Below are 15951 nucleotides of genomic sequence, written 5' to 3' on the forward strand. Positions count from 1 at the left end.
TTAAATAGGTACTTCATTCCATTCTATTATTAATACATATCTTCATTCTATACTATATTTAATTCAAAAGTAAAATTATTTTCTATTATAAAGTTTTCTATTTATATAGGTACGTACTGTAACTTTTACCTTACTTTTCCCAAAATGCGTAGATTGCGTAGATAGTCTATATTGTAAAATAAGCCATATTATTGTCAATACAATAATATCACTTTCTCTTCCCACTTTGAATAAGAGATCATCAATAATTAATGATTTGCGTATAGTTGAAATAATAAACATTGCAGGCTCTGAGGGTACTATAGGTGTAGCTCTTACCTGTCTGGACGCTTTGTCTTCCGGACATTGAAATGGAGAATTGAATTTAAACTGTTAGCTCATGACAATGAGGTTGAATATGATCATAGTATGGTCAACAACTTCAGCCTGGATGCACAACTAATTGGCCTACCAATACCTATACTTCTTAGTCAAACTGGAAAACCAAAACTTTAAACAGATATAGTCCCTGATTTTTCAAACCTAATCAGCGTACCCCTGATTGTGCCCAGTGAGAACAGAAGGAGAGATGTACAGGCTTCAGAGAATCAGTATGGTAAGAAATTGAATTGATTTTTTGATTTATTGTTTATTGTTTCACAAAAAAAAGACTTATAAAACATAAGTAAATGTACTAATTTAAAGAAAATTATATCTATGTTTAAACTATTTCACAAAATAATTGAAACTGTACTCACATGGACCTGTCGGTCTGTTCGTGAGTAAGAGTTCGCATACGTATATTGAAATTTAATTTACACAGATAACTTATCTATGATACAGAGAAGTAATATTACTATTATAGATAGCTACCAATATTTAATAGTATTGCACAATACAATATCAAAACTATTCAAATAAAAGATAAAAATACTTATTTAATTTTAATATTCAAGCTCAACTATCAACATTCGCACGGGAAGGGAAACACACACGCACACACACACACACACACACACACACACACACACACACACACACACACTACGCACACACATGAGTGAATAAATTCCAAGGCGTTACACATACATTGATTTGATCAATCTACCACACTGATAGTCATTCAAAGATGCCAACCATTCATGTAGCACTTTCTTGTATTTTATTACAGTACAAGGACCTGGATGACTTATGTGGGGGGGAGCATTCCGCAGAAGCATATTAATTACATAAGAGACATTTCTGTCGCAAACAGCTCGCGAATTTCTCTCTAAATTGGGATGCAGAAGATGTCCGCTTCTAGTCCTATGTTCTTGTTGTGCTGGAATATTTAAGTTCATTTTAATCTTGAACGCATACATTAAGACAAATTTAACATAAAGCTTCTTAATAGTTAGAACATTAAAATAAACAAATAAACGTTCGGAAGAATATGTTCTTTCCAGGCCCAATCCGGCTTTGATAATAGCTTTCTGAGACACTGAAAGTTCTGCAATCTTAGTATCACACGCACCTCCCCAGACAATAATTCCATAGGTAAGGATTGACTGCACAAGTGCGTGATACACTGTCCTCAATTCCTTCGTGTTAAGAATGCCCTTCAGTTTTGAAAAAACAAAAATCAATTTCCGTAATTTTTTTTCAAGTAGAAAATGTGTGGATGCCAAGATAAATTATTATCAATGATTATACCCAGGTATTTGAACTCGTTGACCGATTCAATCACCTGGCAATCACAGTCATCATTACACACCTGACCACAACAATGTAGTTTTAGCAGTAAATTATCCGGAGGGGCGCGGTTTTTATGAAGGAATATTGGAAGAATTTTGGTCTTCTTCGCATTCATACTAAGAATGTTGTCGTCAAACCAATTTTTGAGTGTAATTAAGTCTCTGGATGCCTTCTCGTAGACTTCCATCCAGCTGTCTGCCTCAAAATAGACTGCAGTGTCATCAGCAAACAGTAGCATTCTACCCAATATATCAGATTTGATAATGTCATTGATGTATATAAGGAATAAGATTGGCCCAAGTGTGCTTCCTTGGACAACCCCAAAATCGATACTTCGCACCTCACTATAATAGTGTCAATAATTGACAGAATTTGTATTGTTGTTATTTATATTATTACTATTAATTTCAATGTTACCATTGCTACTATAACCGAATGGACTATTTATGTTTACTATTTGTTTGCGACCCGACAAGTAGCTTCCGATCCAATCATGCGAAGCGCCAATTATCCCAATATTTTTCAATTTATAAAGCAATATTGCGCGATCGATAGAATCGAAAGCTTTTGCCAGGTCAACAAACAGCAAAAGGATATATTTGTTATTATTTATGCCTTTTCTCAAGTAGTCACTCAGCTGATAGAAGCAGTTGGAAGAGTTGCAGTCGTTCCTGAATCCAAACTGGCAATCAGATAATAATTTGTTTATTTTAAATATTGAGACAGTTGGTTTTTGTAGCATTTTTCAATAACTTTTGAAAATACACTCAGTAAAGATATTGGACGGTAATTATTTTTATCTCCCTTATCACCTGACTTGTATAGAGGAATAACCTTAGCCAATTTGAAAATATTGGGGAAAATACCTGAATTGAAACTACAGTTAATAATATGACAAAGTAGAATAGTAATAAAATCTATGCCATTTTTCAACAAATAACCCGATACATCATCGCAGCCAGGAGCAGAACCTCCGCGCATTTCCGCCACACACTGTCTAACCTCCTGCTCTGACACTTCTCTTAAGATGAATTGCTGGACAGGAGGACAAACAGGGCGGACTGGAGCTCTAAGTCTCTGGTTTCTTTGCTTAATCTCATCAGCTAGCCTGGCTCCAACATTAGAAAAGTAATCGTTATATTCATTTGCTATATCTAACGCAGACTTGGGATTGTTGTCGCTATTGTTACATTTTGTGTAATCATGAATAGGAAAAGAAGCAGTTTTGTTGCTAGACCCTGATATCTCGTTGATTGTTTTCCAAAAATTTTTGGGGTTATTTTTTGAATCTAATAGTTTCCTTTTGAAATATTCTTTTTTGTTTTTTTTTTTAAATTTACTTAACATTCTGCGATACTCATTATATTGATGAATGAGATTGGGGTTGAAGGGCTGACTTTTAATTAATCTGCTTAATCTATTTCTTTTTTCTATGGATCTGATAAGCCCATTTGTGATCCATGGCTTTAATTTTTTGAATTTATTACTATTATTACATCTATTTATAGTTGTAGAGCAGGTCTGATGGAGCAGAGCTATATGCTCCATGAATTTCTCAGCACAAAAATTAGGATCCTGTGAAGAGATTACTTCATCCCATGACTGTTCGGCCAGAAGTTTAAAGAATTTTTCATTATCAATTTTCTTGAATTTGGAGTTTTGAATATGAGAGCTATTGTTATTTTTATTATGCTTTATGGTGATGCCTATTGCGTAGTGATCCGTGATATCGGATTTCAATACTGCTGGAAAAGAGAATTAGTATCTGGGTGTCTAACAAATAAATGATCTATACATGAAGAAGAAAAAGGAGTTTCTTTATCGCACTTCAAGTTGAGACAACGCAATCCCCCACTTCCACCTCATTACACGATGAAGACAACTCCGAATTTACGTATACTATTATACCATCGTTTTGGTTGTATTTAGTAGTAGTTTGATATGCCAAATATCCATCCAAACAATGTACATAATCATCCTCACACATCCATGTCTCGGTCAGCACGAGAACATCAAATTTGAAAGCTATACTATCAAGGAAAATCAAAAATTCTTCGTAGTTTTTATTATTAAGAATTAAAATTCTGCTCTGTCAATGTTCAATGCATGAGGAATAAGATGAGTGAGCTTGAGTTGCTTTGCTTGTTGAATAAAATTGATATATTGTGCATTTGCGAGCATTGGCTGGTTAATGACGAAATCACGTACTATAGCACTCTGGGTGATCTCAAAAGGGTAGCTCATTTCTCCAGGGAATCCTCAGGTGGTGGCGTGGCTGTGTTTGTGCGTGCAAGTATGGTGCAGTCGGTGGATACCCCGGACCTGAAGGAGTTTTTTTTTGGAGAAGCATGCTGAATTTGCTAAGGTACTTATCCCTGGATTGTCACTTATGATAAGTATGTACCGCTCACCATGTGGTGATATTGAATGTTTTTCTTGAGCGGCTTGAGTTGTGTGTTGCTTTTCTCAGTGATATGTGTTTGTCTATTGTGATTGGTACAGACCATAATATTGATTTGCTCAGTGATTCTGCTACAACTGCAAGATTTTAGAATTTGTTGAGAAGTCTAAATCTATTGGTGCCATACTTAAAACCTTCAAGGGGCAATGCATCCCTTGACAATTTTCTTACATAAACATGCCCCCTGTGGGTTGGGGAAGCTTTGAGTCGATCATCGTACTCAAGAATGTGTTGAAAACCAGAATACATCCACAGCATCCATGCTTGTCGTAGGAGGCGACTAAAATGGACCTCAAGGCAACTCCAGAAGTTGCCTTGCCTTCAAATCTACTGGATCTGCCCCATCAGGGCAGTTTCGGAGGGGCGAAAAGATAAACCCAAGAGACCAGAGATGGGTGAAACTCCAGGCCAATGTGGGTCAAGAGGTTGAGTCGAGGTTGGCCGGGCGCCGGCGCCCTAGAGGCAGTTTGGCGTTCCCTCTCTCAGCGGAAGGTCCTACAAAAAAAGCCAGGAGTGGAACTCACGTAGGTTTGTGGGTGGAGAGGCCAGGACTCACCACTTCTCAAAGAAGGGCGGCCATTCAGGCAAAACTTCTTGGGGAAGAGGTGAGGCTTTTGACCCTTCAGAGTTTCGGAGGGGCAAAAAGAAAAACTCAAGAGACCAGAGATGGGTGAAACTCCAGGTACAAATGTGGGTCAAGAGGCTGAGTCGAAGGTGGCCAGGCACCGGGCCCCCCTAGAGGCAGTTTGGCGTCCCCTCTCTCATCGGAAGGACCTACAAAATGGCCAGGAGTGGAACTCACGTAGGTCTCGAGGACTAATCAGTCTGAAGAGACTGCCTAGCATATCACACTGGATTGCGACAAGGATTGCAACCAGGTGATGAATGGAATGTTAGTATAGGGAAAACCCCTGGTTCTTGTAAAGGACATAGGTATTGGTGTGCTTAACATATTACTTGGGAACACAATAAGCTTCGGTTGACGTGTAGGGTTCTTTGAACCTTTGGATCCTTGAATCCGTCCCTTCAAAAACAATAAACAGTAATACATAAACATATTTTTATGGAAGCTGCGTTTGGGTCCGGTATTGAGGAAAATATAAGTAATCTTGGTAAGAGGATCCCTCACAGAGTGTTCAGTGATGGTGCAGTCAGGCTATTTTGTGAATATTTGGTGGCATGTGGTGGTGTCTGGCATGATTTGGTCTCCACTATGCAGGCAAACATAGGCTACAATTATTTCTTTCAGAAGTTTCAGGAAGGCTTTGAACGTTTCTTTCCAATAAGAATGAGGCTAAGGGGTTTTTGACAGGTTTGTAAGAGAGGGAACTCCACTCCACAGGTGAAGGATTGGTTCACTCATGAACTAGCCCAAATGAGAGACATGGATTTGATGGTTGGTGATTTAGCTGGGAGTAGGCCTTATCTATTATAGTTAGCTACTAGACTTAAGAAGGAATACCGATTTAGATTGCGGGAGGCTAAGAAAAGTGCCAATGCATGGTTCATTGTAGAGGCTCAAAACCCATGTAAAGCTGCCTGGGAGCTTATAAATTCACAAAAGCCAAAATCTAAAGGAACTAATTCAGGATTTGCAACTGCTGATGAGTTCAATAAGTTTTATGTTACATCTGTGGAGGGTATTGTTAACAATATACCTAATGATCCAAGTGATGCATTCACCACTCTTCAAAAAATCCCAGCCATAGAAATTAATTTGAAATGGAGTCATGTTACAGGTGATGATATTTCAATATTGTGAATGGGTTTAGCACCTCAAAGGCAAAATATATATATGTTATGAGTGTTGCTTTTCTGAAACAGATCATTGTTCCTCTGTACCCAATACTTGCTTGTCTAATTAATAAGTGTATAGACCAGAGTGTCTTCTCGAATGAGCTCAAGGTTTCACGAACGGTCCCTGTCCACAAAAAAGGTGCTGTAGACAATGTATGTAATTATAGATTCATTTCCATTATTCCAGTATTTGCCAAAATTTATGAAACAGTATTATGTGTCCAGCTTTATAAGTATTTCGAGACCAATAATCTACTGGTTCCTGCTCAGTTTGGCTTTAGGAAGGGAAAGTCCACTGTGTTGGCCGTTTATACTCTTATATAATCAATCCAAGATGCTTAAGATAAAAAATCATCCTCACTTTTGATGTGTGACTTGACACGTGCCTTTGACTGTGTTTCGCATGATTTATTGATGAAAAAGCTGGAGAGGTATGGTCTAGGGGTCATTGCTATTAATTTGTTGAAATCTTATCTCGGTAATAGGTTCCAGGTTGTGGACTGGAATGGAGAATTATTGTCAGGCTCTGCTCCTTTACACTACGGAGTCCCACAAGGGTCAGTTCTGGGGCCTTTGCTCTTTCTTATTTCAATAAATGACCTTTATTACTCAGTGAATGGTGGCGTTCTTCTGTTTGCTGATGATACGTCGATTTTTGCTGAGCATGATAGTATCGAGTTTGCCAAGTTGGTTGTTAGAGAGCTGTATGATAGTGCTTCCCAGTGGTTTAGTGCAAATAGACTTGCCCTCAATAATGATAAGACTCAGGAGCTAGACTTTAGTCTAAATCCCCAGAATTCCACCACAGATACTGTGAAACTGTTTTTCCCTGGACAGTAAGTTGACGTGGGAGACTCATATAGATCAACTATGCATCAGGCTCAGTTGGGTTGTGTTCTTGTTGAGGAGGCTTGTGGATTGTGTGCCTGACACTTTTGTGCGCCAGGCATACTTTGCCTTTTTTCAGAGCCATATAGCCTATGGAACAATCCTATGGGGACATGCAACCAGTGTGGATAGGGTCCTGTTGCTGCAGAAGCGAGCGGTTAGGGTTGTGGTGAGGGCTGGAAGTATTGATCATTGTAAGCCACTGTTCATCCGGTTGAAAGTGATGACAGTTTTCAATCTCTATATATATGAGTGCTGACGTTTGTGAAGAAAAATCTAGATTCATTCACTTTAGCTTATGAAATTCATGGTCATGTAACAAGGAGTAACCAGAATATATTCCAGTTAAGAGTCAGATTGGAGCGAACAAGTAGAAGCTTTCCCTCATCTGGTATTACGTTTTTTAATATGCTATACCTACCTAACGAAATAAGAAGCCTGCCCCTTGTGACTTTCAATAGAAGGTTGAAGTCATGGTTGATCTCCAACCCCTTCTATTCTATCAATGAATTCAGGGAGGCCAACCTCAATTCGATGATTGCCAGCTCATCTGTACAGTAATTATTTTATTTATTATCTTCGCAAGTTCAACAGATTACATTTTTAGGATATACTAATTTCATCTCTGAGGATTAAAACTCATTTTGCATGTATTATATTCCTTGAGACTAAGTTTAGTGCATTCTGTGATATAATTTAAGTTTATAATATATTTTTCATTGTAATAATATGACTCATCTGTAAATTGACCTAGCCTAATGTACTTAATATTTTTTTTTTGGCTGAATTAAATATTTTAAAAATAAGTCTAAATAATTAGTCTGAACATTTTTTATTAAGTGCAATTAATTCAATGTAACTTATGTCATTCCCAGCAACTGTGGGATTATGCACACATTGTTCAAACGAGCATCGAAGATTGGAAAACTACTCCATGGCGCCAGATTGATGTTGAGAATATGGATATAGAATGCAAGAAATTCGCCAAGGAGATAAGAGGTTTGAAAAAATATTCAGTGTTTCTAATCGGTCTATCTTTATCAATAAGATAATAATTTTAATTAACCATGGTAATAATTGATGATAGTGTTACAACAATATTATTATTCATAGTGCCGGTTGTACAAAAGCCGTTTAAATTTTAACCGTGATTAATTCCACGAGAACCAATCAGAGAAGCCGTCTTTTCAAAAAGGCCTTCTCGGATTGTTTCTCGTGAAATTAATCACGGTTAAAATTTAACCGGCTTTTGTGCAACCGGGCCATAAACTATGAATTCTTTTTCCCTTAAATAAACATTTTAAATATAAAACTAAAACATATTTATAAGTTTACTTTTACCTAAGGTTTACCTTAAGTTTTATTCGTTACCTAATATTTTCAATTTTAAGTTTTTATTATAACTATTCACTATGCAATAGATAGCAAGACAGGTGAATCATTTTTGGTCTTTTTCGCCAAAGAAAAGAGTTATTAAACTGAAGATTATAGTAGCCACGGAACATTAATCTATTTTGTTTAAATGAAGTCGTAAAAGACTGTACTTAAATTTGATTTAAATGAAGAAACGACTATCAAAATATTTTTCTCATTAGCCTAAACATTGATAAGCACCGATCATAGGCCTATGAGTGTTGCTTTTCTGAAACAGATCATTGTTCCTCTGTACCCAATACTTGCTTGTCTAATTAATAAGTGTATAGATCAGAGTGTCTTCCCGAATCAGCTCAAGGTTTCACGAACTGTCCCTGTCCACAAAAAAGGTGCTGTAGACAATTATAGATTCATTTCCATTATTCCAGTATTTGCCAAAATTTATGAAACAGTATTATGTGTCCAGCTTTATAAGTATTTCGAGACCAATAATCTACTGGTTCCTGCTCAGTTTGGCTTTAGGAAGAAAAAGTCTACTGTGTTGGCCGTTCATACTCTTATATAATCAATCCAAGATGCTTTTGAAGATAAAAAATCTTCCTCACTTCTGATGTGTGACTTGACACGTGCCTTTGACTGTGTTTCGCATGATTTATTGTTGAAAAAGCTGGAGAGGTATGGTCTAGGAGTCATTGCTATTAATTTGTTGAAATCTTATCTCGGTAATAGGTCCTAGGTTGTGGACTGGAATGGAGAATTGTCAGGCTCTGCTCATTTACACTACGGAGTCCCACAAGGGTCAGTTCTGGGGCCTTTGCTCTTTCTTATTTCAATAAATGACCTTTATTACCCAGTGAATGGTGGCGTTATTCTGTTTGCTGATGATACGTCGATTTTTGCTGAGCATGATAGTATCGAGTTTGCCAAGTTGGTTGTTAGAGAGCTGTATGATAGTGCTTCCCAGTGGTTTAGTGCAAATAGATTACCCTCAATAATGGTAAGACTCAGGAGCTAGTTTTTAGTCTCAATCCCCAGAATTCCACCACAGATACTGTGAAACTGTTTTTCCCTGGACAGTAAGTTGACGTGGGAGACTCATATAGATCAACTATGCATCATGCTCAGCAGGCTTGTGGATTGTGTGCCTGACACTTTTGTGCGCCAGGCATACTTTGCCTTTTTTCAGAGCCATATAGCCTATGGAACAATCCTATGGGGACATGCAACCAGTGTGGATAGGGTCCTGTTGCTGCAGAAGCGAGCGGTTAGGGTTGTGGTGAGGGCTGGAAGTATTGATCATTGTAAGCCACTGTTCATCTGGTTTAAAGTGATGACAGTTTTCAATCTCTATATATATGAGTGCTGACGTTTGTGAAGAAAAATCTAGATTCATTCACTTTAGCTTATGAAATTCATGGTCATGTAACAAGGAGAAACCAGAATATATTCCAGTTAAGAGTCAGATTGGAGCGAACAAGTAGAAGCTTTCCCTCATCTGGTATTAGGTTTTTTAATATGCTACCTAACGAAATAAGAAGCCTGCCCCTTGTGACTTTCAATAGAAGGTTGAAGTCATGGTTGATCTCCAACCCCTTCTATTCTATTAATGAATTCAGGGAGGCCAACCTCAATTCGATGATTGCCAGCTCATCTGTACAGTAATTATTTTATTTATTATCTTCGCAAGTTCAACAGATTACATTTTTAGGATATACTAATTTCATCTCTGAGGATTAAAACTCATTTTGCATGTATTATATTCCTTAAGACTAAGTTTAGTGCATTCTGTGATATAATTTAAGTTTATAATATATTTTCATTGTAATAATATGACTCATCTGTAAATTGACCTAGCCTAATATGTACTTAATATTTTTTTTGGCTGAATTAAATATTTTAAAAATAAGTCTAAATAATTAGTCTGAACATTTTTTATTAAGTGCAATTAATTCAATGTAACTTATGTCATTCCCAGCAACTTTGGGATTATGCACACATTGTTCAAACGAGCATCGAAGATTGGAAAACTACTCCATGGCGCCAGATTGATGTTGAGAATATGGATATAGAATGCAAGAAATTCGCCAAGGAGATAAGAGGTTTGCAAAAATATTCAGTGTTTCTAATCGGCCTATCTTTATCAATAAGATAATAATTTTAATTAACCATGGTAATAATATTGATGATATAGTGTTACAACAATATTATTATTCATAGTGCCGGTTGTACAAAAGCCGTTTAAATTTTAACCGTATTAATTCCAATACGAGAACCAATCAGAGAAGCCGTCTTTTCAAAAAAGCCTTCTCGGATTGGTTCTCGTGAAATTAATCACGGTTAAAATTTAACCGGCTTTTGTGCAACCGGGCCATAAACTATGAATTCTTTTTCCCTTAAATAAACATTTTAAATATAAAACTAAAACATATTTATAAGTTTACTTTTACCTAAGGTTTACCTTAAGTTTTATTCGTTACCTAATATTTTCAATTTCAAGTTTTTATTATAACTATTCACTATGCATTAGATAGCAAGACAGGTGAATCATTTTTGGTCTTTTTCGCCAAAGAAAAGATCTATTAAACTGAAGATTATAGTAGCCACGGAACATTAATCTATTTTATTTAAGTGAAGTCGTAAAAGACTGTACTTAAATTTGATTTAAATGAAGAAACGACTATCAAAATATTTTTCTCATTAGCCTAAACATTGATAAGCACCGATCATAGGCCTATGAGTAGGATTCAATTCTAATGAAGCACAAGCTATTTTCTTGTCTGAGAGCTCTCTCCTTCGCCAACGGCCATACCACGTTGAATACACCGGTTCTCGTCCGATCACCGAAGTTAAGCAACGTCGGGCGTGGTCAGTACTTGGATGGGTGACCGCTTGGGAACACCACGTGCTGTTGGCATTTCTTTTTCATTTTATTTCATTTAACTTTTTATGATTCTAAATAATAATTTATTATTCATGCACATTTCATTAGTCAACTTCTTACTGCTCTAATTATTTTTTACGTCTTACGTCATTCTGAATAATTAATGTAATTTGTATCCTTGAACTATAATAAATACGGTAATAACTATAATCCTTGAACTAGTATATCAATTACTGTACTTTAAATGCATTATGGCATTGGTTACCCATCGTAAATACTTTCCACGCTGAACGTTGCCAACTTTAGTGTCTGGAATATGAGTTACTTTCATGATAAATCTGTCTTTGAAATACGATACATCTTGGATATATTATATATTATTGGTGTACAATATATCTTGATCATAGACTAACATGGGAACCTCGAATATTGACCATTTCTGTTCTAGTCTAAGCTGAGTTATAACGTAGAGTATCATTTCTGTACGGTATGGCTATTTACATTTCAAGTGAATTGAAACAATCTTTCGAATTCAGAAACAATATTCATAATTGTGATACAAGAGATAGACACCATATTTATGTAGCCTACCCTGTACTAGAGTTTGGAGAGTTCAGACAAGACCAAACCGATTTTAAATAGTCTATTTAGCTGGAGTAAAGACAAAATGATATTTGGATAAAAGCGGGGTGTACAAACTTAATGTGATGATTGTAATGCTTGTTACGTGGGTCAGACTGGTAGAAGTTTCAAAAGTAGAATTAAAGAACACATCAGAGATTGGAATAAACAAAATGGGGAATCTAACTTTGCAGAACATTGATAACAAATAATCACAAGTTTACAGTTAAGGAGAATGTTGAGTTTCTGCATGTTAATAACAAAGGCAGATCTTTGAATATTCTAGAGGCTTTAGAAATAACAAGAGTAATTAAGGAAAATTCCCAGTATAGTTTAAATGACCAGATTCATTTCAACCAGTACAACACTACGAATTTAGTTTTATCATAAAATTGTAAGCAAACATTAGTCAATAGTTTTTCCATTTACATATTTGTTTTATTATCTTTCACACTTGTTTTCTTGGTTCTTATTTTGTACTCATAGTAAATTTTATCATCATGGCGATTCTGTTGCTTAAGCCGCCATTTTGTCACACCGTTGAGGGGGAGGAGACTGTCTAGCTAGGCCAATGGCAGGCGTTCATGCCCTCGACCAATAGCAGTACTCGCCTACTAGTATAAATTCTGCTGCTCTTGTATTTAGTTTTAGTTTATCAGAGATTGACAATGGTGTAATAACCGAAACCGGTCTTTCTAATTATCAATAAATCAGTGGTTTTTTGACAATTTCTTAGTCTTTTTCATTCAATAAATTGAATGAAATGAATTCTTGTATATTCTAATGGAAATCCACCAAGTTTGGATGAATTTGGAGCATTTGTCTTGTCTTGAGAAATATTTCTGTATTCTCAGCTCTTGACAAGGAAATGCGAACCTGGGACACGTATGTAGAATTGGAGGCGACTGTTAAAAATATGCTGACATCACTTCGTGCAGTCGGCGAGTTGCAGAATCCAGCAATCAGAGAGCGCCACTGGCAGCAGCTAATGAGATCCACCAAGGTCTTTCATTTGAATTATCTATTAATAAACCTGGACACGATAGTGTTTCACAAAATCCCCTTCAATGTGATCCCTGTCTTATGTGTCTGTCTGTGTCTTTGTGCTTGTCAAACATTTCTAGAAATATGATTTCTATTTATTTATTGAGAATACATTACATGAAAATAATAATACAACTCAAAGAGGTTTACAGCTTAACGCCAAAACAACCTTCATTTAAATCATACCTTATTTTGAATAACTTGTTTTTATGTTGCCCCAAACTCATTAAATTCTCTCATTTTTCATGATATTCCTTCTTTCAAACCCGAAAGTATGAAATTACTTCATAATGATGTTATTTTTTCCCTTGAACTTGATAATATCGGCTGATAAAATGATTATCTTAAATGAGAATACTCTTATTGAGAATTATAGGCCTACTAAATTGGTCATAATAATGCTGCATAATGACTAATACAATAAATATATCACTTTGGAAATATTTATCTATAGATGAACTTCAAATGATTAAAGCAGAACGTTTCCTAAATTTTAATATAATAATTCATTGATTTGAAAATGATGACTTGAATTTAAAATTGTTCACTTTATTCCCCTTGATTAAGAGAGACTCTTTAGCCTCCTTTGGATAAAACCCTAATAATTTCTCGAACTTTGCAATTCAATCTCCAACACTGGAGCATGATCTCTCCTATTAAATTGCCATCTAGGACCTGCATTTTGAATAATATTTCAGTAAGTCAGTCAAAGCCGTTTTAGATTTTAAATAATTATTGTTTAAAGACCTGGAAAGCCTCAATGTAAAAGAAATCGTTGGACAAATTTCAATATAATATATTACTGAAACAAAATTCTAATTGCTATTTGATAGAAAGATAATAGACAAAACTTTGAAATTTTCCAATAATTAAAACCCTGTTGAAACAAAGTTTTTTAATAATGTTGAATGCGAATGTGAATGAGTATTGTTTAGTGGTAGCCGCCACCTTTCTAGTGAATTATGTCAGAAAGTGGATTAAGCTATTTAAAATTTCACTGGAAATATGCTAAAACTGTCATTTGAAATCAGACGTTAACCTCTGGAAATATCTATTACTCGATACATGATCCATTTCATGATACTTAGGTACCTTAATTAGGTGAAAAATAAACAAACTGCTATCAATTATGCTTTATTTTGCTTCCATGTTGCCTCCTCAACAATTTTACACAGGAAACCACTGCAAAATAGCTTTTGGTTCCAACACAGAACACATTCAGCATTACACTAGATTAGTAAACTGTCAGGTAGATGACCGATCACACAATTATCACATCAACACTTGGATTTATGTTTTAAACAATATATATTATACTTCCTAAAACTTAATCTCAAGAACACAAGTCAGTTTTTTCAACTCTAAAGAAATCTGTAATAGTTCAGTTTTGGGTTTAGAGCACACTGTTATTAGTTTCATTAACAGTGGTGATTGAATTGAAAGTTCCGCTTTAAAATAAACAACCATTGTTGTTCTCTTTTTTAGCAATTCCGGCCTCGGTCAAAACGAAAAGTAAGGTTTACTATTCTGTTGAGGTATTATAGTGAATTCAATTAAAACAGTGTAGAATAATGTATAATATCAATTTTTACCCTAATTATAAGTAGGATGGAAATAAAATTCCACTTGTAAGAAAAGTTGCACGTTGAAAAACTAACTTAAAAGTAATATTATCACTATAAATGATTCCTTTGGACGAAAATCATTGTAAATATGTACAGCAATTCAAATATTTCAGCTAAATGCTAAATCATCATCTTGGCCGTTCATCCATAAAATCATGCTTCATTAATAAATAAATGTACAGAGGGTGGAATAACATAGCCTAATGGTTGCTGTTTCTTAAAAACGCAGCTAAAGTGTATTTTTAGTGTTAATAATAAATCAATCTATTGCAAGTTGGAGATCTTTCAAAGAATAGATTTATTTTCTGATCTATCAAACTGTGCTAACCTAGTTCAGCCGGAAAATTAACATATACTCCTTTTTGATAAACGCGCACATAATGCAATATGTCTCAGCCTCACAACCTTTTACTTTGTTACCTGTTGTAATTGTGTCTATGTGATTGTATCCACTTGATTCCTTCATCACCTCCACTGTCTTTGTCGAGAATCTTAGCACCACTGAACGGTGAAGCACTATGTTTGTTATTGTGAATGTCAATGCACCAACCATCTCCTACACATTTGTACCAAGAAAGTTCCGACTTGTAATTTCATTATGCTCTTATTAGATTTGATATTTCTATGAACTTCAGAATTTATATCTGGATTAATAAATAGTCCTTGTTTTATTTACGAATTATTCGTTTAGAGTACTGATATCTTCTATGATAACACTTGAAGCGTATTGGTCATGTTTTGGGAAGGTTTCAAAAATCTTTCAGGAAAGTGTATATTCCGTTAGATGAAAAGATTGTATTATTAAAAATTATGAAAAGCAAATATAAATTTTTGAAACCTTAATAATAACATAATAACATCTTAACAGTTTGATACAAGATTACTATACCGGTAATAAATCAAAATATGATTAGAAAAATGACTATTTCAATTAATTAAGAAAATGTTGAGATTTAGAACGATTGATTCTATTTATAATATTTTATATCTCACTTCTAATGCTTTAAACTTGCTGCAACTGTTGATTGGTTAATATCAAAGATAGAACAAGATGAAAACCAAAGGAGCAAAAATAATTCAAGTAAAAATGTCTCTTATCTTGATTATTGAATACTTGTATTTTTAGTACTGTGGTTTTATTTCTGATTATTGTAATTCTATTATTCAATAGATATGTATTTTTGAATTTAAAATCTTGCATTTTCAAAGAAGGCGCATGTTACATGATTTAAAAGTTATTGATTACTCATTTTTCCTGCTATCGATACTTCGCATGTGGATGATGGCAAAACTTCCTGATTTGAATGGAATTTCTCTTCATCGTAAATCTACTCATGATGAAGTTACTGTTAGCATCGCTTATGATTGCCCCATGCAGTTATTAAACTTGTAAATATACTGCTACAAACATTTTGTACTTTATGAAACCATTTACGTTTCCTGAATGTGTCACCTGCAGCAATAAGTTCATTTTATTTGAGTCGATGAAAATGCTATATTGATTTTGAATTGTCTTGATTACGACTTAATGTATGAGAAATGAGCAA

At 35.1% G+C, this 15951-nt stretch overlaps 1 protein-coding gene and 1 non-coding gene across 2 annotated transcripts in view; both read left to right on the forward strand.

Annotated features, from left to right (window-relative positions):
* Positions 1-15951, forward strand: part of LOC111052811 (dynein beta chain, ciliary) — a 124720-nt gene that overhangs the window by 47055 nt on the left and 61714 nt on the right. The window contains exons 25-26 of the mRNA XM_039441609.1: positions 7735-7858; positions 12590-12738. Of these exons, the coding sequence (XP_039297543.1) occupies positions 7735-7858; positions 12590-12738 (273 nt within the window). The remainder of the gene's footprint in view (positions 1-7734; positions 7859-12589; positions 12739-15951) is intronic.
* Positions 11029-11147, forward strand: LOC120349524. The gene has a single exon (XR_005570372.1). It is a non-coding gene; the product is annotated as a 5S ribosomal RNA (ribosomal RNA).

This window comes from Nilaparvata lugens, chromosome 1, assembly GCF_014356525.2.
Source record: "Nilaparvata lugens isolate BPH chromosome 1, ASM1435652v1, whole genome shotgun sequence".
Classification (NCBI taxonomy): Eukaryota; Metazoa; Arthropoda; class Insecta; order Hemiptera; family Delphacidae; genus Nilaparvata; species Nilaparvata lugens.